Consider the following 20,894-nt stretch of genomic DNA (forward strand, 5'->3'; position numbering starts at 1 on the left):
TGCTAACCTCACGGTCAGCAGTTTGAAACTACCAGCTGTTCCATGGGAGAAAGATGAGGCTTTCTGCTCCCATAAAGATTTATAGCCTCGGAAACCCTGTACAGGGTCACTATGAGTCGGAACCGACTCCATGGCACATAACAACAATAAAGTCATTTCCAACTCATAGTGATCCTATATAGGGTTTCTGAGGAGCGCCTGGTGAATTTGAACTGCTGACCTTAAGGTTCAAACTGAACTTGTGGTACAGTAGTATATCATCCCATAGTGCCACACCAGGACTTAGTATACTAAGTCATTCTAAGTATTAATACTTGAGCACAGCCTCTGGTATGGATTACATCTCAATGTCAAGAAAACAAAAAACCTCCCCACTGGACCAATAAACAACATTCTTATCAATGGAGAGAAGATTGAAGTTGTCAAGGACTTCATTCTTCTTGGATCAACTCTCAACACTCATGGAAGCAGCAGTCTAGAGATCAAACAACATATTGCTGCACAAGACCATTTCCCACCCCCAAATAAGATCTTTAATTTGTCATCATTAAAAGTCTGAATTTTAAACAGATTCTTGAACTGGTGGTTCATAGCCATCAGCTCGTTCAACTTTAGCACCTGTCTCATCTCCAGTAGCTTTTCCAGAACTACTGCCTTTACCATGAAGCTCCGTGAGTTTTCCCAACTCAAACTTGGGCTCCTTCAGCATTTTCACTTTCTTAACAAACACACCATGGAGAGGGTAAATAGACTGGCAAGCCTTCTTTATGTCCTTTCCAATGCTGTCTGGAGTCCGTTTATTGACCACTTCTTTCAAGTCATTTGTCTGCACCTCTCGGGTCATGAGTTCCATCATTTTCTTCCACATTTGATGGACCTATTGGTGTTGAGCATAAGATGTCTTCCAAATCTGGTTATTGCGTTTTTTAGTAAAACCAACACAGAACAGGCGAAGTAAATAACCATCCATAGTCTTGACATCAACGTGAACTTCAATCATGGTCTGCCATTTTTTGAGCATGGAGCACATTTTGTCACCAGTAAGATCCATGCCATGGAAGTTGGTCAAGCAGTTTTTGTCTGGAACATCCTCAGTAATTAGCTTGAATTTTCTAAATGCAACTTCATCATTCTGCAGATCAGCAAGACTCACTTCAAAAACAAGACCCTTAAGTCCATCAGATTCAATTTTGGTTCCTTGAGTCCTTGTGACTAGTGTTTTCCCAATATTTCTTATATTGAACACAGCTGGGGCCTTCACATCATACCAATCTTTCTTAGAAAATGGATCAATCGCTTTCTTCTTGGCTCCTTTTTTGCCACCTTTTGTAAGGCGCTTATTCTTGCCGACCGCCATGGTGCTGCTCAGAGAGCCAAAAAGGTTGTACAAGACATTTTTAAAAGTGTTGAAGAGCAAAGATGTCAGCTTGAAGACTAAGGTGTGCATGACCCAATCCATGGTATTTTCAATAACCCGATATGCATGTGAAAGCTGGACAGTGAATAAGGAAGACCTTAGAAGAATTGATATTTTTGAATTATGGTGTTGAAGGACAATATTGAAAGTGCCATGGGCTGACAAAAGAACCAATAGATCCATTTTGGAAGAAGTGCAGCCAGAGTGCTCTTTAGAGGCCAAGATGGCCAAACCTCATCTCTAGTACTTTATTGTCAGGAGGGACCAGTGGCTGGAGAAGGATATCATGTTTGGTAAGGTGGAGGGTCAGAGAAAAAGAGGAAGACCTACAGTGAGATGGATTGGCTGAGTGGCAGCATCGATGGACTCAAGCGTGGCAACAGTAGTGAGGTTGGCCCAGGATCGGTCAGTGTTTCATTCTGCTGTGCATAGGGTCGCTATGGGTCAGTACTGACTCGATGGCACCTAACAACAACAACAAGAGATTGTATATATATGTATATATATGCAGTTACAACTCTTTTTTGTTGTTGTAGTATAGAACAAATCAGTTGCTATTTACATTGTTGTTGTTAAGTGCCCTCAAGTTGGTTGCCACTCATAGGACCTTGTATAGGGTTTTTGCGGCTTTTAAATCTTTACAGGATTTAATTATTTGAGTATTTCAGTCATTCCTGTGCAAGTTTAAGCAAACAAATGTAACTAAAAACAAATCCTAAACACTGATTTTGAGGAACTTCAGATTTTTACTGGGCTCTGGTAATACAGGAGTTTCTGATTTGGTTTCAACTTTGGTTGGTTATGCGCCATGGAGTTGGTTCCGACTCTTAGCGACCCTGTACAGGGTTTCCGAGGCTGTAAATCTTTACGGGACCAGAAAGCCTCATTTTCCTCCTGTGGAACAGCTAGTAGTTTCGAACTGCCGACCTTGCTGTTCGCAGCCCGATTCGTAACCACTACGCTACCAGAGCTCCTTTAATCTGACTGTTGTTGTTGTTAAGTGCCGTTGAGTCGGTTCCGACCCATAGCGACCCTGTACAGGGTTTCCGAGGCTGTAAATCCTTACGGGAGCAGAAAGCCTCATCTTTCTCCCGCGGAGCGGCTGGTAGTTTCGAACCGCTGACCTTAATCTGACTAGAGGAGCCCAATTAGATGTGAGTAGTAAAAACTAGATTAGAATGGATTTATATAGTGACAGGTTTTCCTTTGAGATGATGATTAAAATGATTTGAATATGCTCAAGATAGGTACTATTTCTGGTGCCTCTTAAGGTATCTTTATTGTAAAGGACATACCTCAGGAAACAGGAAAGAAAATACCATCCTTCATTTTTGAGGAAGATAGCACTCCAGTCTACTTTGTTGGAATTCAATATCAGCCACAAGATTACTGTGTACATTTTCTTTTTTATTTATTAAAAGTTACTGTTTGTTTTTCTTTGCTTATATGTCTACTTTTATCACAGATTCCCCAAATCCTTCGAACTGGGTGTGCCTACGATAAAATGACACCTCAGTAATTGGCATCATATGAGAGTAGTAAGGGATTTTCTTTCTTTCTTTTTGTTAAAAAAATATGGGTTTTGTAACTACCACCAGACTACCCCAGTGACACCTAAAACAAAACAAACCAGAAAATCCCACTGCATGGAGATTTGTATACATAGCGAGTTGACAGGACAGGGTAGAGCTTGTCCTTAGGATGTAATCTTTACAGAGGAATCCTAGTGAGTCGCTGCGGGTTAAGGCGCTGGATTGCAAGGTCGGTTTTAGAACTACAAGATCGGCAGTTCAAGCTCACCAGTCGCTCCTCGGAAATCCCGCACAAGGTCGCTATGCTGGTCGACAAGCTTTACAGAATCAGACTGCCACGGTTTTCTCCCGTAGAGACGCTGGTTGGGCTCAAACCGTCCACCTTGAGGTTAGCAATCTAGCGCTTCTCTCCTGCACCACCAGGGCGGCACACTGTCTCCGAAGGCGGTGTTTGGGGAATGGCAGGCGAGGTCCAGAGCTCATTGTTGCTGGCAGCTCTCTGCAGAGCGGCGGCGCTACAAGTCCTATTTTAAGTAGTGCCTGTGTGCGCAGGTGCCAGCCTCCTCCTAGGCTGTGGAAGCCCCGTGCCTCCCCACCTGCTCGCCCCGCCCCCACGACGTGCAGGCCAGCCCCCCACGAGGCGTGGGGTCCACAGGAGACGCCCCACTCCCCGACCCCAGGCTGCACGTGGCTGGCCTCAGCAGCAGCTGGTGCGACAGCGACCACGAGTCCTCCCCTCCCCCCCCCGCAGGAGGGCACTGAGGGGAGGGGGCGGTGCACAGGACCCCCCCACACTGTGTCCTAGCAGGGCGAAGCCGCCCTCAGGGGACAAGACACAAGGAAGCCACCAGCACTAGCCTCGGGCTCCGCCAGCGTCTGGTCTGGCACGGTCCCCGCGCACCTGCTCACCTGTCTGCGCTCAGAGTGGGGCAGGGAGAAGACGAGGAGGGCCGGGCAGAAAGGGGTGCTCGGGGAAAGGTGGGGATGCAGAGAGGAGGGCGAATCAGAAACAGGGTACTCGGGGCAGGTGGGGTGCAGAGAAAAGGGGGGCCTGGGAGAAAGGGGTGCATGGGGAGCAAGTAGGGGTGCAGAGAATAGGGCCGGGAAGAAGAGGGTGCGCGGGGGCGGGTGGGGGTGCGGAGTGCGAGAGGACTGGGGGTCGGGTGGGCCGGGAGAGGAGGAGGAAGAGGAGGGCGGGATAGAAAAGGGGTTCGCCTAGGGAGGGGTGTCATTAGGGTGGGTGAGCACAGGCGGGCAGGGCAAACGCGGGGCGCACGAGGGGTGTCTAGGTGTGTGGGTGAGGAGAGGTGGGACGGGCGTAAACGGGGACCGGGGCAGTGACGAGGGGGTGTCAGGTGGGAGGGTGCAGAAAGAAACGAGGTCCGGGCCTTAGAGGGGCGCCCAAGGCCCCGCCCCTCCCCTCGGCCCCGCCCCTCGGCTCTGCGCAGGCGCGTGGCTGCTACCGCAGGCGGGGGGCGGCAACATGGCGGCGTGAGCGGCGGCGCCGGGCTTCATCACAACAGCGGCGGCCGCGGCAGCGTCGGCCAGTGTCGGCGCTTCAGTACCGGCCAGCGCCGCGGCCCGCTGATCCCTGCGTAGGGCTGCTGGGGCGGCCGCTGCATCTCGGCGGGGCGTGGGACCGCGGGGAGCAGCCGCCCAGCTGCGGGGCGGACACCGGCGCTTGCGGACGCAGAGAGCTGCGCGGCCGGAGAGTCCTGAGGACCGCGCTCGCGGGCGGGGGCCGGGCGGGCGCTCTGGGCTCAGCCGCCGCCTCAGCCGGCCGGGCCGGACACACAGGACCGGTGGATGCGGGCTCTAAGTGGAGGGCCGGGGTCGGGGCTGAGGCGAAGGCGGCGGCATCGGCGGAACAGGCGGGAGGCGGGCGCAGTGGCCCCGGGACCGGGACTCAGGCGGAATAGGTACCGAAAGGTCTGAGGTGGGGAAAGCGGCGGTACCAGGCAGAGGTAGCGGTACCAGGACAAGGGCTGAGGCGGCGCTACCGGCGGGTCTGAGGCAGGGAGAGCGGGACCGGGACCGGGTCTGAGGCAGAGGTAACGGTACCGGGACCGGGCTGAGGCGGGGGCGGCGGTCCCGGGACCTGTGTCCGCGCCCCTCCAAGGCCCATGGCGAGCGAGAAGCCGGGCCCGGGCCCTGAGCCGCAGTCGGCGGGGCTGGTGGCAGTCGGCGCAGGGGGCGGCGGGCCGGGCGAGCTGCGAGGCCCGGTGGGGAGCGGGCCCGTGGTGCTCCCTGCCGGCATGATCAACCCGTCGGTGCCGATCCGCAACATTCGGATGAAATTCGCCGTGCTGATCGGACTCATACAGGTCGGCGAGGTCAGCAACAGGGACATCGTGGAGACGGTGCTCAACCTGGTAAGGAGAGGGTGCGCGCGGGCCTCAGTGCTCCCTCCCCTCCCTCCCCTCCCCCTGTCCGCCCATCCCTCCTCCCACCACAGCCTCCCCTGGATCTCCCTCCTCAGCCCTCTATTCTCCCTCCCACCCCATGCCGCCCTCCCCATCCCCCTCCTCTCTCCCACCCCCACGCCCTTTCTCCTCATCTCCATGCTCCATGCCCCCTCATCCAAGTGCCCTTCTGACGCCTTCCCCTCCCCCTCACACCCCCTGCCCTCCCTCCTGGCTCCGTGTCCTCCCTCCGGATCTGACGTCCTCCTTCCCGAACTTATGTCCTCCCTCCTGATCTTAACGTCCTCCCTTGGGATTCCGCGTCCTCGTCCTCCTTCCCGATTTTACGTCCTCCCTCCCGATCTTATGTCCTCCCTCCTGATCTTAAGGTCCTCCCTCCCCATCTTATGTCCTCCCTCCTGATCTTAAGGTCCTCCCTTGGATTCCGCGTCCTCCTTCCCGATTTTATGTCCTCCCTCCCGCTCCCATGTCTTCCCTCCGGATCCCACGTCCTCCCTCCGGATCCCACGTCCTCCCTCCAGGTCCTTCGTCTGTCCTCCCAGCGGGTCCCATGTCCTCCTTCCCAGCCCCATGTCCTCCCAGCGGGTCCCATATCCTTCCCTCCCCATCACATGTCTTTTCTTTTCACCCCATGCCCGCTCTCCCTGTCCCATGCCCTGTCGCCTTGTCCTGTGCCCTTCCTCCTGATGCATCGTGCTCCCTCTTGGTCCTGTGTCCTCCCTCCCTAGTCTGGACATACTTCCTCCCGGCCTCCAAGTCCTCCCTCTCTGTCCACTTGATGTCGGCTTTCATCTCCTTCTGAGGAGGGTGAAGGCTTCCGGTGGACTTTGGAGCTCAGTCAGGGATGCAGTGGCCTCTGTCCCTGCTGCGTCTCCCGCCCCTGGGGACGCACGCTGGTCCCTGGGCCCTGTCTCTGGGGCTGTTGATGCCGGCGGAGCGGGGTGGTCTCCAGGGAGGAGGGCGTGCTGTCGGAACTGTGTTGGGCTCCTTGTAGTGCAGCCCGACTGCGTGTGTGTTTGTGTGCGTGCGCCCTTGTATAAGTGTGTGCGCCCGTGTATATGTGCGTGCGCTCACACGTGCGGCCGCAGCGCACCCTGTGCCTCGGTTTCCATGGCCGCCTTGTGCAGCGCTGCTGTAGGTTTCTGTGGCGATGAGGAGGAGTTGCTGCAGGTCCCTTGTGACTTCGTGAGGTGCCAGCCCCACAGTGTCCGGGAAGCAGGCGGGGGCGGGGACAGGGATTGCTATCACGGAGGCAGCAGCGCCTTCTCCCTCTCCGTCCCCCCCGGGGGTTGCAGGCAGGTTCAGAGCCTCAGGGTTGATTGCACTGGCCCTGGGGTCCCAGGAAGAGCCCGAGCAATTGTTTCTTTGATCGCTTGGTAAACCAGAGGAATGCTGAGGCCGCATCTGTAGTGCCCAGAGACTCTGTGTAGAGCCTGTCTTTGGTTTAGGAAGCCCAGAAATTCCCAGGAAAGTGAAAGTGGATTTTCTTTTTTTCCTGTTAATATATCACGTGGAAGATGAGAACTTCTTACCGCGTCGATTGCTGTTAAAATACAAAACACCTCTTTGGACTTGTGAGTTCCTTTCCAACAAGTCACCACCAGACTCAGTGACGCTTTGGATGAATGTCATTCTGCCAGAGCACTAATAAAATTAATATTTTGTCGGGGGTCTTGATTTTATCGGGCTGCCATTAGAAGGTATTTCCTTTTTTAAAAAAAGAAAGGTGTTTAAGTCTCAGAAGACTTCAGTATGTGGTCCTGTAGTTTTGTCTACTCAAGTTAAAGGGATGCATTGTGTCTTCAGTGTTCCTTTGGCTGCGGTGAGACCCAGTGGCATTTTGATAGCATTGGGTGCTTCATTTGGCACCTTTCAGCTGGTCAGAGACCCACCCCAGTGGTCAGCTCTTCACAGAAAGTAGATTACGGAAGGAAATGAAGGTTTTTAGCTGGAAACCAGTTTGAAGCCTTCAGAGTGCTGACCATCTGGCCTGAAGTCTCAGGTTGCAAACACTATTTCAGAAATGTTCCCCCCTTTAAGCACAATGAAGAGAATTAGTACTGAAATGGTCTAGCCCCCAATTCCAGGTCAAGGTCTTGCCTTGTACCTGTATTGAATAAGAAAGTTATGTTTCAGATTTCTTCTGACATATTTAAAGGATACAGTCAATTTGGGAATGGACACTCTTAGGGGACTGTTGGTTGTTAAGTGCCGTCCAGTCTGTTTTGACTCAAAGCAACCCTATATAGGTTTCTGGTAAGTTTGAACCACCGACCTTGCAGTTCAAACTGACTTTGCAATCCCTGGCAAAAAGAGCTGTTTGTGTCAAAAATGTTAATGATTATGCAAATATGAGCTGGTCATTTGAAGTGTCACTGTTAGTTAATTGTAGGACTGGGCTTTATTCTTTTCCATCTCTTTGTAATGAAAGTACCATGTGAAAGCTTAAGTGGATTCTGAAACTATTTTAGATGTTTTTTAAAAGAGTGAACAAAACATAATTCTGTTCCCTTCATCAGTTAACCAGTAAAATCCATTTAAGGTGCTCCATGACTTATTAGAGATTGGAAGCCTCTAATATTATCTCTAAAATGACTTTTCCAATTTTCAGTCCTAATTTAAATCATGCAGTAAAAAGGTGAAGTGGAAATTGTGATTTAATCGTCACTTGCTCTATAGGGCGGAGCACAAAGACAAGGAATGCATTCAATCCACCTTAAACAACATCCTTGCCTTGGTCACCTTTGTCAAAATACTCGTCATTCTTTTTTCTCCAGTATGTCCTTTTCCCAGGAGAATACTGGTAACTTGACTTTGAGGTGCTGTTTGTCATGTGCCTTTCCCAAAGAATTCAGTATTTTACAGAGTGCAGTTTAAGCAGACAGTAAAATATATGATGACTTCAGCACACTGGCAGAAAGTTTTCTGCTTTTGTTTGTAAAAGGGTGAGATCCATTTCTGCTTCTCAGGTGGCTGTGGGAGTGTATTGAAGAACCGTGAAGATGATGATAAAACAAATGTCCATGATAGATGTAGTGTATTTTTGTAAAATGCTGTTTTAGTTTACTTAAAACCATCTACGCATGGGCAGTGTTAGGAAGATAAGTTAGTAAATAACGCTGCTATAAAATGAACTAAGGTTTGCTTTTAGCTTTCCCAGTGCAAGTAACTAAAGTCCACAGACTTTGGCTTTGAGAGGAATTGTTTAATGAGTTTAGCTGTAGAAAATGGATTTAGTTGGTTGTCTCAATAGAGACCAGGAATCCTTTTTATCTATTACTGCCTTTGTATAAGTACAGTTTACATGTATTTACACAAGGTCTTGCTTTTCTTGAAGATAAATGCTATGTAAACAGCACGTGTTACCTTTGCTTATAACATGAGTGTTTCTTTTATGACAATTTATATAACAAGACGTCTTTATTAAAGATGCCTGGTGGTTGTGTGCCACTGAGTCGGTTCCAACTAATAGCGACCTTGTTCAGGGGTTCAGAGGCTGTAAATCTTTACCCTCCCCTTACTAAAGATAGAGGATTGCTATTAACTTAAAGAATTCACAACATGGTTTTTGAATAACTGTCTTCTCTATTATACTTCTATAAGGTTTAATATGAAGAATATTTTTCAAGATTTAGTTTGACATACTATGAGCATAGTTTTACTTGTGGAAAACAGTAATTCCTTTGGTCGTTTTATTTTTTATATTTGAGTGGAATGCTATGCACTGTCTTAAAAGCATACCACAGTCTCTTAAAGGAATTTTGTGATATATTAAGCATATGTATCCTGATAATTTTATTAAAAGAAAACTTAAGGTCCTTTTCTGTACTTGAATGTGACAACATCTCTTTTTTAGAGTTTTTAAATTGGAAACTTGATAATCAGAATAATGTTCATTATATACATTTTTAAAATTTCACCAAGAGAGGTCTAATTTGCATTTGAATGTTGGTATGTGCTATTAAAAAAATACAGTGAGTCAACAATTATCTGCACTGGTATTATTTTTATATGCCCGGCCATATCTGTGGCTGATGACAGCATTGAGTGTGCATGTGAATAGATTTCTGTCAGATAGATGAGTGACAGCGAATTATGTGGCAAATCATTTGCAAGTCAGCCTTGACGCTGCCTATGAAAGTCTGCCTCGACAGACTTGGGTGTAGAAAAGTTTGTGTGACATGGGTACCAAAACAACTCCCGGGAGAGGTTGGACATCTGCAAACACAATTTGGACCGATAGTCGATGGGTGGTAAAAGTTTCATTAAAAACAAAACTGTTACTGATGACGAGACATGGATTCATCACTACAAGCCTGGGAGTATGGACTAGAAACATCCTCAGTCACCAACCAAGAAAAAGTTAAAAAGTAAACCATCAATTGGAAAATGGATGCTTCCAGTATTCTGGGATTCTAAGGGCCAGTATTGGAACACTATCAGGAAAAAGGTTTGACAACCAACAGAGCTTGCTCATTACAGTGAGATGCTCACTGAAGAACTGAAGAACTGAAGCCTAAACGTTGGATTAAATGCAGAGGATTGCTGTCTCTGGGAGGCGTAGTGATCTTGCATGACAGTGTGCACATCTCCGCCCACACTGTTGACATTCTGCAAAAACTTCGTTTTGAATTATTAAAGCATCCTCCTTATAGTCTTGATCTAGCGCCATCAGATTTTCCTGTTTGGTCTCTTGAAAGTAGCCCTTTGAGGACGAAGATTCACCTCTGATGGAAGAGTGAAGACAGCAGTGCATTCATGACTCGCAGCTTAGCCTAAAACATTTTAAATAAGGGACTAGAAAGCTTGTTGACAGATGGACAAAGTGTAATGAAAAGGGAGATTATGCTGAAAAATGACATCTTTGTCTTTTCTAAAAATTGATTAAAATGAATTCTATAGCCAGAGTGCATATAATTTTTGACTCACTCTCATATATTGCTTCAATGGAAAAAAAAAGCAACAAGAAACTGCTACTAAAAAAACAAAAAACAAAAAAAGATGGTTAGTCTCTGCCTTGCAGCAGGAATAGAAGGATAAACAGATGATTTAGAGGTAAAACAGTTTTCTGTGGAGACAGCAGTGGGTGCACTGGCTTGGCCTGCAGGATGCTGGATTGGGGATAGGGTATCCTCCAGGCACAGGGTCATGATAGAGTCTTTCTGTTGTAGACTGTCATAAAGCCAATTGCGGACACCTGGTCCAGTCTTAGTGGCCCTTTAGGACAAAGTAGAACTGCCCTATCGGGTTTCCAAGGTTGTTATCTTTACAGAAACAGATGACCATATCTTTCTCTGGGGGAGCACCTGGTAGGTTTGAACTGTTGACCTTGAGGTAGGCAGCTGAGTGCTTAACCACTGCACCACCAGGGCTCCAATGCTAAATACAAACTCCAGTGTACTGGATCAACTTTATTTCTTCTTGCAGAAATCTTATGAATTTGCTACTGTACCCACTTAAACTTGCTCAGGTTGCTTATGGGATTTATTAGGGTCCAGTTCCTAGATTGGTTTCAGGAGCCCTGTCTGTGATGGTATCAGCTTGGTCCTAAGCCTTCTGACAATATGATCTCTTAGGGATGTGCATTTTCCTCATCACCTCTTCCATTCTTGATTACTGAATGGTATTTTGTTAAACCACTGGAGAAAAGTTACATACCTATACACATAGTAGACGTTTGATAAATATTAGATGAGTGGAGTTTATAAAGAAAAGGGCCAGTTCAAACTGGCAAAGAATAACGAAGATATATTGTGAGTGTATCATGCTCAGAAGATAAAATTGAGATTAATAAGATAAAAGTTAACTTGTGGCAATTAATTTTATTTCTAGTGGTCCTCTTTGAAATAAGTGATGATTGGGTTTATAAAGATGCCAATGCTTTGCTCCGATTAAAGTGTATTATCTGTACGTGAATCCATGCACAGTATGTGCTTTCGAGCACTGTTTCTTTTTCTTACAAACACAGTTTGGCAGTTGTTTCCATGAGTGGTAAGATGTTGATGCACACCAAACGGAGTGAGTTGTCATCCTCTGGCTTTGAGTTTTCACAATCTGAGCTCTCTAGCGAGAAGAAATTCACTTCTGTTTCCTAACACTTGTATGCAGATACGTGGGACTGGAGTCTTGGAGGAACTGAAGGGCACACAATAAATAACCAGGCATTTTGTAATGTTAGTTGTTCGTATTATTTTGGAATTACTCTATTGTCTGAAACACTACAAATAATTTGTAGGAGGCAAAAAAGAAAATGGAACAAAACAATCAACAGGCATACAGTATAGTTTAATCAAGTGTTCTAATGGAGTTATAACACTTAAAATGTTTTTCCCAGTGTGCTTCCCATTAGTATTTCCATAGCAAATAAGGTTAACATTTGACAAATTCCACAAAAATTGTTCAGGGACATTAGTTACATTTTTTCAGAATGAGTCAATCGTCTTTGTGTTGTGATTATTCCATTTCCAGTGTTTGAATGTCCCTGCACTCTTACCTTCTCATCTTTGCTTTAGCATAATGATTGATGTTTTGATCTCATATACCAAAACCAAACTCACTGCCATCTAGTCGATTCCAAGTCTTAGCGACCCAATCTAGAAGGAGCTGCCTTCTCCCGATGCTCTGTAACTTTGCTAAATAGGAAGCTGTTCAGTCTTTGAAGTGTTACTACTTGCCACATGGATCCAAGTGCTTTCATTCGACAGTGAATGCCTTCTAAATGAAGATTTGAAAACTGTTTTTAATAGGCCATTTAAATAAGCACTGGGCTGCAAGGTCGGGTTGCACCACAAGGTTGGCAGTTCAAACTCACCAGTCACTCCTTGGAAATGCTATACAGGGTCACTGTGAGTCAGAACTGACTCATAAGTACGTAGCAACAACCAACAATGGATCAAAGTCCTTTCATGGGTCAATGAATGAGTGCCTCTACAGTTCAGGGGTGGGCAACCTTTTTTTGTTTCTCCCAACGGCTATTTGGATATGTATAATGTCCCTTAATAAAAATGTACGTTGCTGTGGAAAACTCTCCTAGATTTATTGAATTTCAAATCCCATGTGGCACGACCAGACCACATGACTTTGCGGGCTTATGTGGCCACGTGAGCTGGACGTTCCCCACCCCTACGCTAAATGAAGACTTGGGTGCTAAGCTTGGAAAACTATTTTTAATATGTGGGTCGGAACCGACTCGACGGCACTTAACAACAACAACAACAATTTTAATTTAGCTAAGACATTGCCACATGAATTGTTTTAAATCAGGTTATATATCCAGCACACTTTTCTTCAATAAATAGGTATGAAAGTGTTCTTGATTTAAAGACAAGGTTTTACAAGTCAGAGCTGTTGCCCTTAACCTGTTTCCTTTGACAACTCAGAAGAAATACTGTACTTGAGTGGATTTCAACTCACAGCGGCCCTATAGTATAGGGTAGAACTGCCCCATTGAGTTTCTGAGACTGTAAAGCTTTATAGAAGATGGCCTCATCTTTCTCCCACAGAGTGTCTGGTAAGTTTGAACCACTGACCTTGAGGTTAGCAATCCAATGCTTATAACTTACTGTGCCACGAAAGCTTCATATAATCCTGTAAACAAACGTACGTTCTGTATACACAGGTTCTTTACTTGCATTTCCTTAATATTTTGAAAGCGACTGTGTGGACCATAGTATTTTATCTTTAAAATTTTGCTTTTCTCTCCCATTTGTTTCGTTTCCCAAAGTTTTCTGCCCTGTGTATTCTTAGTACCCCTCTCCTTTTTTGTTGTTGCTGTTCCCTGTGTAGCATTTCAGAGGTCGTCAATCTTTGTGCTTCTGCTGCTCTTCAAGTCTTCAGTGGGTAAACATTCTAAATAGTCCACCTCTCTGTTGTCCTCCTCCGTCTTAGTCAGTCTGGAAGCTTGGCTGAAACCTTCTGCCATGGGAGACCCTGCTGGTATTTCCAATACCAGTGGCATAACTGCATTTTCAGTTGCCTCATATGCATGTGAAAGTTGGACAATGAATAAGGAAGTCTGCAAAAGAATCAATGCTTTTGAATTGTGGTGTTGGAGAAGAGTCTTTAAGTTCCATGGACTGCCAGAAGAGCAAGTGTACAGCAAGAATGCTCCTTAGAAGCCAGAATGGCCAGACTCTGAAGTATGAAGTTTCTCATCCGTCAGAGATCTTATCAGGAGGGACCAATCCCTGGAGAAGGACATCATGCTTGGTAAAGTGGAGGTTCCAAGAAAAGGGGAAGACCCCCAACAAGATGGATTGGCGCAGTGGCAGCAACGATGGGCTCACATGTCACAACAATTGTGAGGCTGACACAAGATCAGGCAGTGTTTTGTTCTGTTGTCACGGAGTCAGAACCAACTGAACAGCATCTAACAATAGCTACAACAAATCTTTGCGGGAGCAGAACACCTCATTTTTCTCTTGCGGAGTGACTGGTGGGTTTGAACTGCTGCCTGTGGTTGGTCGTCCTCATCCAACAGTGCCACTAGGGCTTTCCTCTCAAGTCCCAAATAATTTTATGAGCGAAGGTTGGGGAGTTCGGAGACTCAGCAGGCCAAGCCAGGGTCTTCGGGAAGACACCAGGAACACGCACACAGCAGTAATTGATGTCTGCTCGTCTGAAAATGTGCACTTTATGGAAGAAAGCAGCTGATTGGTTACAGATGAGTACGTCAAGTGCTTTATTTATTATGGGATGTTGTTTGAGTAGGGATCTCAACCTGTGTCGTCTTTCATCTCAAGTCAAACTTACCTGTAGTTCATTTTTACCTAATAGGTGGGTAATGTGCTGCCATCGAAAAAACTGTTTTATATTGAAAAAAAAACAAAGCAGCTCTTTTATCTTTCATATTACCTGTCTAGATTACAAATGTCTAGGTAGCATGGCACAAATCTGTTTCAAGTCCTTTTATACATCATATCGCTTCTGAAGGTGGTGACAGTTTAAGGTTTTACCCTTGTTTTTGTATTTAAGAATTATAACATACCATCAAGCACTTTCTCTATACCGTTTCAGTGTATGGTTGTTAGTTGCTGTTGAGTGGGTTCAGACTCATATACCTCACAGAAGGAAGCCCCCCCACCCAGCGCTGTGCCCTCTCACAGTTGTTAGTGTGAGTCTGTTATCCCAGCCACTGTGTCAGCCCTTCTCACTGGGGCGCTTCCTCTGTTTCCTGACCCTCGGCTTTACCAAGCATGATGTCCTTCTCCAGAGACTGGCCCCTCCTCATAACCAGTGAATGGAGGTATGTTGTTGTTATGTGCCGTGGAGTCGGTTCCGAATCATAGAGACCCTCCACAGGGTTTCTGAGGCTGTAAATCTTTACGGGAGCAGAACGCCTCATCTTTCTCCCGCGGAGCGGCTGGTAGTTTCGAACTGCTGACCTTGCGGTTCGCAGCCCGATTCGTAACCACTGTGCTACCAGAGCTCCTTGACAAAATGTCACCATTCCTGCTTCTAAGGAGTTTGTTGACTGTACTCCTTCCAAGGCAGATTTGCTCTTCTGGCAGTCTGTGGCCTGTTTAGTATTCGTTGTTAACACTGTCAAGCACAGGCATCAATTCTTTGGTCTTCCTTACTCACTGTCCAGCTTTCGCAAGCCTGTGAGGTAACTGAAGAGCCATGGCTTGGGTCAGGTGTCTGTGAGTACTTGCAGTGACATGGCTTCTCTGTGTTGCAGTATCTGGTAGCGTAGTGGTTACGAATCGGGCTGCGAATTGCAAGGTCAGCAGTTTGAAACTACCAGCTGTTCCATGGGAGAAAGATGAGGTTTTTTCTGCTCCCGTAAAGATTTACAGCCTCAGAAACCCTGTACAAGGGTCGCTATGAGTCGGAAACGACTCCACAGCACATAACAACAACAACAATGGTGCCGTCAAGTAGATTCTGACTCCTGGACACCCTGTATGGGGTGTCTGAAGCTGTAAATCTCTATGGGAGCCAGAAAGCCTCATCTTTCTTTTGCGGAGCCACTGGTGGATTTGAACTACTGACCTTGCTGTTAGAAGTCCAGTGCTTAACCTACAGCACCCCAGGACTCATTCACATTGCAGAATAGCCCTTTGTTGTTTGTTGTTTTTGTTAAGTGCCTTCCAGAAGTTCTGACACACAGGGACCCTTACAGTGGCTTATCTTAAAATAACTTTCTGTGGGTTTATCTGTCATGTTTTTATTTATGCTCTCTTGGCATGTATTCATAGCTTTTGTTATATTGTTTATTGATTTGCCTTTTTATATGTTTATTCTTAGTTCTAAAGGACTATTTTTTTTGTCACCAGGAGTCCTGGTGTGGTGCTGTGGGTTAATGCATCAGACTGCAAAGTCAATTTGAACTGCAAGTCCGGTGGTTCAAACTCACCAGCTGCTCCTTGGAAACCCTACACAGGGTCGCTATGGGTCGGAAACGACTTGACGGCATTTCACAACAACAACATAGTGTGGCGCTGTGGGTTAATATGCCAGACTGCAAAGCTGTTTGAATTGCAAGGTCGGTGTTTCAGGCACACAACCTGCTCCTCGGACACCCTGTACAGGGTCGCTATGGGTTGGAATCGACTCGAAGGCACTTCACAACAACAACAACATAACTATATGGTCCAGTATGGAAACAGTATGAGTTGTGGCTATTGAACACTTATAAAGGAGCTCTGGTAGCATAGTGGTTACGAATCAGACTGCTAACCTCAAGGTCGGCAGTTCAAAACTACCAGCTGTTCCATGGGAGAAAGATGAGGTTTTCTGCCCCTGTAAAGATCTGCAGCCTCGGAAACCCTGTGCAGGGTCACTATGAGTCAGAACCGACTCCATGGTAATTACAGCAACAACAACAACAGCAACAATGTGGCTAGTCGAAATAGAGAGGTGCTGTAGGTAAAGGGTTATGCATTGGGCTGTTAACCACAAGGTCAGTAGTTTGAATCCACCATCTGCTCCTTGGGAGTAAGAGGTGGCTTTCTGCTCCCATAAAGATATACAGCCGTGGAACCTTACATAGGGTCATGCTGAGTCGGAAAGGACTCGATGGTGAGCGAGTGGATAAGTCTAGAACATAGCACAAATTCCAAAGAGATAGTTTGAAAAAGGGAATATAAAATATTTCATTACGTGTTTTAATATTGTTTGCTTGTTGGACTGTTAATATGTTGCATCTTAGGTTGTTGGGTTAACTAACATATATTTATTAAAATTAATTTCACCTTTTCCTTCCCACTTCTTTTAATATGGCTCTTGTTGTTAAGTGCTTGCTATGAGTTGAATTGACTCCATGGCAGTGAGCTGTTTTTTCAATACTAAATTTATACTCAGATGGAATTGTCACTCATTTCTTTAGCTTCTTTTTTATTGTTTGGTGCCGTCCAGCCCATTCTGACTCACAGCAGCCCTGTGCACACAGAATAGAACACTGCCCAGGTGTGCGACATCCCAACAGTCATTACACTTGACTCCATTGCTGCTGCCACTTGGCCAATCCAAAGTTTGAGACGTGAAGTCTTGTCATTCTTGTTTCTAAGGAGCATTCTGGTTGTACTTCTGCTAAGTCAGATCTGTTTGTTCTTATAGCAGCCCATGGCACTTTTAATATTCGCCTCCAACACCATAACTCAAATGCATCAATTCTATGGATTTCCTTGTTCACTTTCCAACTTTCACATGCATATGAGGGTATTGAAAACACAGTGGCAAGGGTAAGATGCGCCTTAGTCCTCAAGCTGACATCTTTGCTCTTGACCACGTTAAAGAGGTCTTGTGCAGCAGATTTGCCTAATGCAGTACGTCCTTTGATTTCGTGACTACTGCTTTTGGGAGTATTGCTAGTGGATCCAAGCAAAGTGAAATCTTTGGCAACTTCAATGTTTTCTCCACCTATCATGATGTTATTTGTTTGTCCATGGTGAGGATTTTTGTTTTGTTTGCACTGAGGTTCAATCCATACTGAAGGCTGTGGTCTTCGATCTTCATCAGTAAGTATTTTAAGTCCTCTTTACTTTCAGCAAGCAACGTTTTATCATCTGTATATCACAGGTTGTTAATGAATCTTCCTCCAATCCTGCGGCCAGATTCTTCTTCATATAATATCACTTCTTAGTTTATTTGCTCAACATACAGATTGAATAATTACGGTGAAAGAATACAACCCTGGCACACACCTTTCCTGATTAAGCCATTTAGTGTCCCCTTGTTGTGTTCTAATGATAGCCTTTTGGTCTATGTACAGGTTCCTCATGAACATAAGTAAGTATTCTGGAATATCTATCATCTTCAGTGTTATGCATAGCTTGTCATGATCCACACAGTTGAAAGCCTTTGTGTCAAGTCAATAAAGTACAGGTAAGCATCTTTCTGGGGTTCTCTGTTTTCAGTCAAGATCCATCTGATGCCAGCAATGAGATCCCTTGTTCCTTGTCTTTGTCTGAATCTGGCTTTGAACCTCTGGTAGTTCCCTGTCAATGTACTGTTGCATCTGTCTTTGAATTATTTTTAGCAAAATTTACTTGCATGTGATATTAATAATATTGTACAAAGATTTCTGTGTTTCATTGGGTCACCTCTGTTTGGAATGGGCACAAATACAGATTTCTTCAAGTCAGTTGGTCAGGTGTTTGTCTTCTAAATGTCTTGGTATAGATGAGTGAGTGTCACTAATGCTGCATCAATTTGTTGAAAGATTTCCATATGTATCCCAGCAATCCCTGGGGTGTTGTTTGCTAATGCCTTCGGTGTCCCCTGGACTTGTTCCTTTAGTACCATTGACTCTTGATCATATGCTACTTCTTCAGACGGTTCAACGTTGATCATTTCTTTTTAATACAGTCACTCTTGTATCCCTTACATCTTCTTTTGATGCTTTCTGCATCATTCAATACTTTGCTCATGTGTTAAGTGCTCTCAAGTAGGTTCTGACTCATAGAGGTACTGTCTAGGATTTCTAAGGAGAGACTGCTGGGTAAAGCGACTGCATTATCCTGCAGCACTATACCAGGAATCTGTTAGAATCCTTCAGTATTGTAAGTCGAGCCTTAAATTTTTCTTTAGTTCTTTCAGCTTGAGAAATTCTGAGTGTGTTCTTCCCTTTTGGTTTTCTATTTCATAATAATACTTGAGTTTGACTGCTCCTGCTGCCCTTTGAAGTTTTCTGTCCAGCTCTTTTACTTTCTCATTTCTCCCATTTGCTTTAGCATCTCTGTACTGGAGAGCAAGTTTCAAAGTCTCTTCTGACATCCATTTTGGGCTTTTCCTTTTTCTTGCCTTAATGAGCTTTTGCTTTCTTCCTGTATGGTGCTCTTGATGTCACCCCACAACTCATCTTGTCTTTGGTCATTAGTGTCTGATGCATGAAATCTGTTTTTGAGATGGTCTCCAAATTCAGGTGGGATAAGTTCAAGGTCATAGTGTGGCTTTCGTGTACTTAATTTTTTTTTTTTTTTCTACTTTGGTTTCAACTTGTATATGAGCAGTTAACAGTCTGTTCCATAGTCCGCCCCGGGCCTTGTTTTGCTGATGATCTGGAGTTTTCCACTGTATCTTTCCACGGTGTAGTCAGTTTGATTTCTGTGTATTCCATCTGGTGAGGTCCATGTGTATAGTCATCTTTTAAATGTTGTTGAAAAAAGGTATTTGCAATGAAGAAGTCATTTGCAATGAAGAAGTCAAAATTCTACCATGTGATTTCCAGCATCATTTCTATCACCAAGGTCAATTTTCCTACTGCTGATTCTTCCACTTTGTTTCTAACCTTTTCATTCCAGTAACAAGTAATTATCAAGACATCTTGATTACGTGTTTGAACAATTTCAGAATGAAGAAGTTGGTAAAATTCTTTAATTTCATCATCACTGGCTTTTGTGGTTAGTGTGTAAATTTAAATATAATACTGGTATTAACTGGTCTTCCTTGTAGTTGTTTGGATATTATCCTATCACAGACAGCATTATGCTTCAAGACAGCTCTGTCTTGTTCTTTTTGATGATGAATGCAATGCCATTCCTCTTGAATTTGTCATTCCTGGTGTAGTATAAACCATGTGAATTTCAGTTCAGAATGCCAATGCCAGTCTATTTCAGTTCACTAATGCCTAAGATATTGATCTTGATGCATTCTGTTTTATTTTTGACAACTTCCAATTTTCCTAAATTCAGACTGTTCGTTACATGTTCTGATTTTTAATGTATCTTTACAGCTGCTTCTCATTTTCAGTTGTGTCCCATTAACAAATAAAAGGTCTCAAAACTTTGCTGCATTCACGTCATCACGGTCAACTCTGCTTTGAGGAGGCAACGCTTCCCCAGTGGTATTTTGAGTGCTCTCCAACCTGAGTGGCTCATCTTCCAGCACTGTACCTGACAATATTCTGGTGTTCGTCATCATGTTTCAGTATTCTGGTGCTTTATGAGAGTGTTCCACTGCTGTTCCTAAGGTTTTCAGTGGCGGTACATTCTGAAGTAGTCTTCCTCTCCTTCTTGCTAATCTGTCTTACTCTGGAAACTCAGCTGAAACCTGTCCACTGTGGGTGGCCCGTGACCCTGCTGGTATATGAAATACTAGTTTCATAACTTTCAGCATGATAGCAACATGCAAGCCATCACAGTACAACAAATTGACAAACAAGTGGTAGTTGGTTTCTTTGTTGCTGTTGTTAAGTGCTGCCGAGTTGATTCTGACCCATAGTGACCCTGTATAGGGTTTCTGAGGAGCAGCTGGTGAGCTTGAATTGCTGACCTTGCAGTTCAAACGGCTTGCAGTCTGGCCCATTAACCCACAACGCCACACCAGGACTCCAGTTGGCTTCTTTAGCACCAATTTCTAAATTATTTGGCCAACAGTTCAAGAATGCTGCCTTGTGGTCATGGAACCATTCACATTTTCTCTTCCAGGTTTTTGGGTCAAAAGAAAGTTTTTAGAGTGACTCACTTATTTTATGGGTGGGATGAATAGCTGTTAAGATGTAGTTTTCTCTATGCAAATACTCTTTAAGTATGTTGAGCAAATACATTTTAATTATATATACTTAATTTTTTTATTATATTCTTTATTTTTTAAATTCTAGAAATAATGTTTAACCTGTTCAGTGATCTGCATTCTGAAAGGTAGTCTAATATATTCTGGAGACTTCATGACAGAAGAGCATTCAGACTGACAGCTGAACCCAATTACTTTGACAAATTATACTGCCAAACTCGGAAGTAAATTGAAGATGTCCTGCTTAGAAATTATTACAGGCTATAGACAGTCACCACAGAGATTCCATTGCTTGTGAAAGTGTGGTTGGCATTTTGGATCAGTATAATAATGCATTCTGTATCTTCTGACTCATAGTGACCCTGTGTAGGGTTTCCAAGGAACACCTGGTGGGTTTAAATCACTGACCTTTCGGTTAGCAGGGCAGTGCTTATCTTTGAACCTTTACTATATTTCTGTGTGAAATGATTAGAGACTACGGGAATGACATTTAGTAAGTACTGTTGTGTGCTGTCAAATAGGTTCCCACACAGTGACCCTGTATAGGGTTGCCAAGGCTATACATTT

General features: G+C 45.0%; 2 protein-coding genes across 2 annotated transcripts in view; one reads left to right on the forward strand and one right to left on the reverse strand.

Annotated features, from left to right (window-relative positions):
• Positions 1 to 562: 562 nt before the first annotated feature.
• On the reverse strand, positions 563 to 1,357 carry LOC102833744 (40S ribosomal protein S3a-like). The gene is made up of 2 exons (XM_006874367.1): positions 1,088 to 1,357; positions 563 to 859 (listed from the first exon to the last, which is right to left on the reverse strand). The coding sequence occupies exons 1-2, from the start codon at positions 1,355 to 1,357 to the stop codon at positions 563 to 565; spliced, it is 567 nt and encodes a 188-aa protein (XP_006874429.1).
• A 3,715-nt stretch (positions 1,358 to 5,072) lies between these two features.
• Positions 5,073 to 20,894, forward strand: part of NBEA (neurobeachin) — an 822,532-nt gene continuing 806,710 nt past the window's right edge. The window contains exon 1 of the mRNA XM_006874376.1: positions 5,073 to 5,321. Within this exon, the coding sequence (XP_006874438.1) occupies positions 5,073 to 5,321 (249 nt within the window). The remainder of the gene's footprint in view (positions 5,322 to 20,894) is intronic.

Source organism: Chrysochloris asiatica, unplaced genomic scaffold, assembly GCF_000296735.1.
Source record: "Chrysochloris asiatica unplaced genomic scaffold, ChrAsi1.0 scaffold00272, whole genome shotgun sequence".
Taxonomy (NCBI): Eukaryota; Metazoa; Chordata; class Mammalia; order Afrosoricida; family Chrysochloridae; genus Chrysochloris; species Chrysochloris asiatica.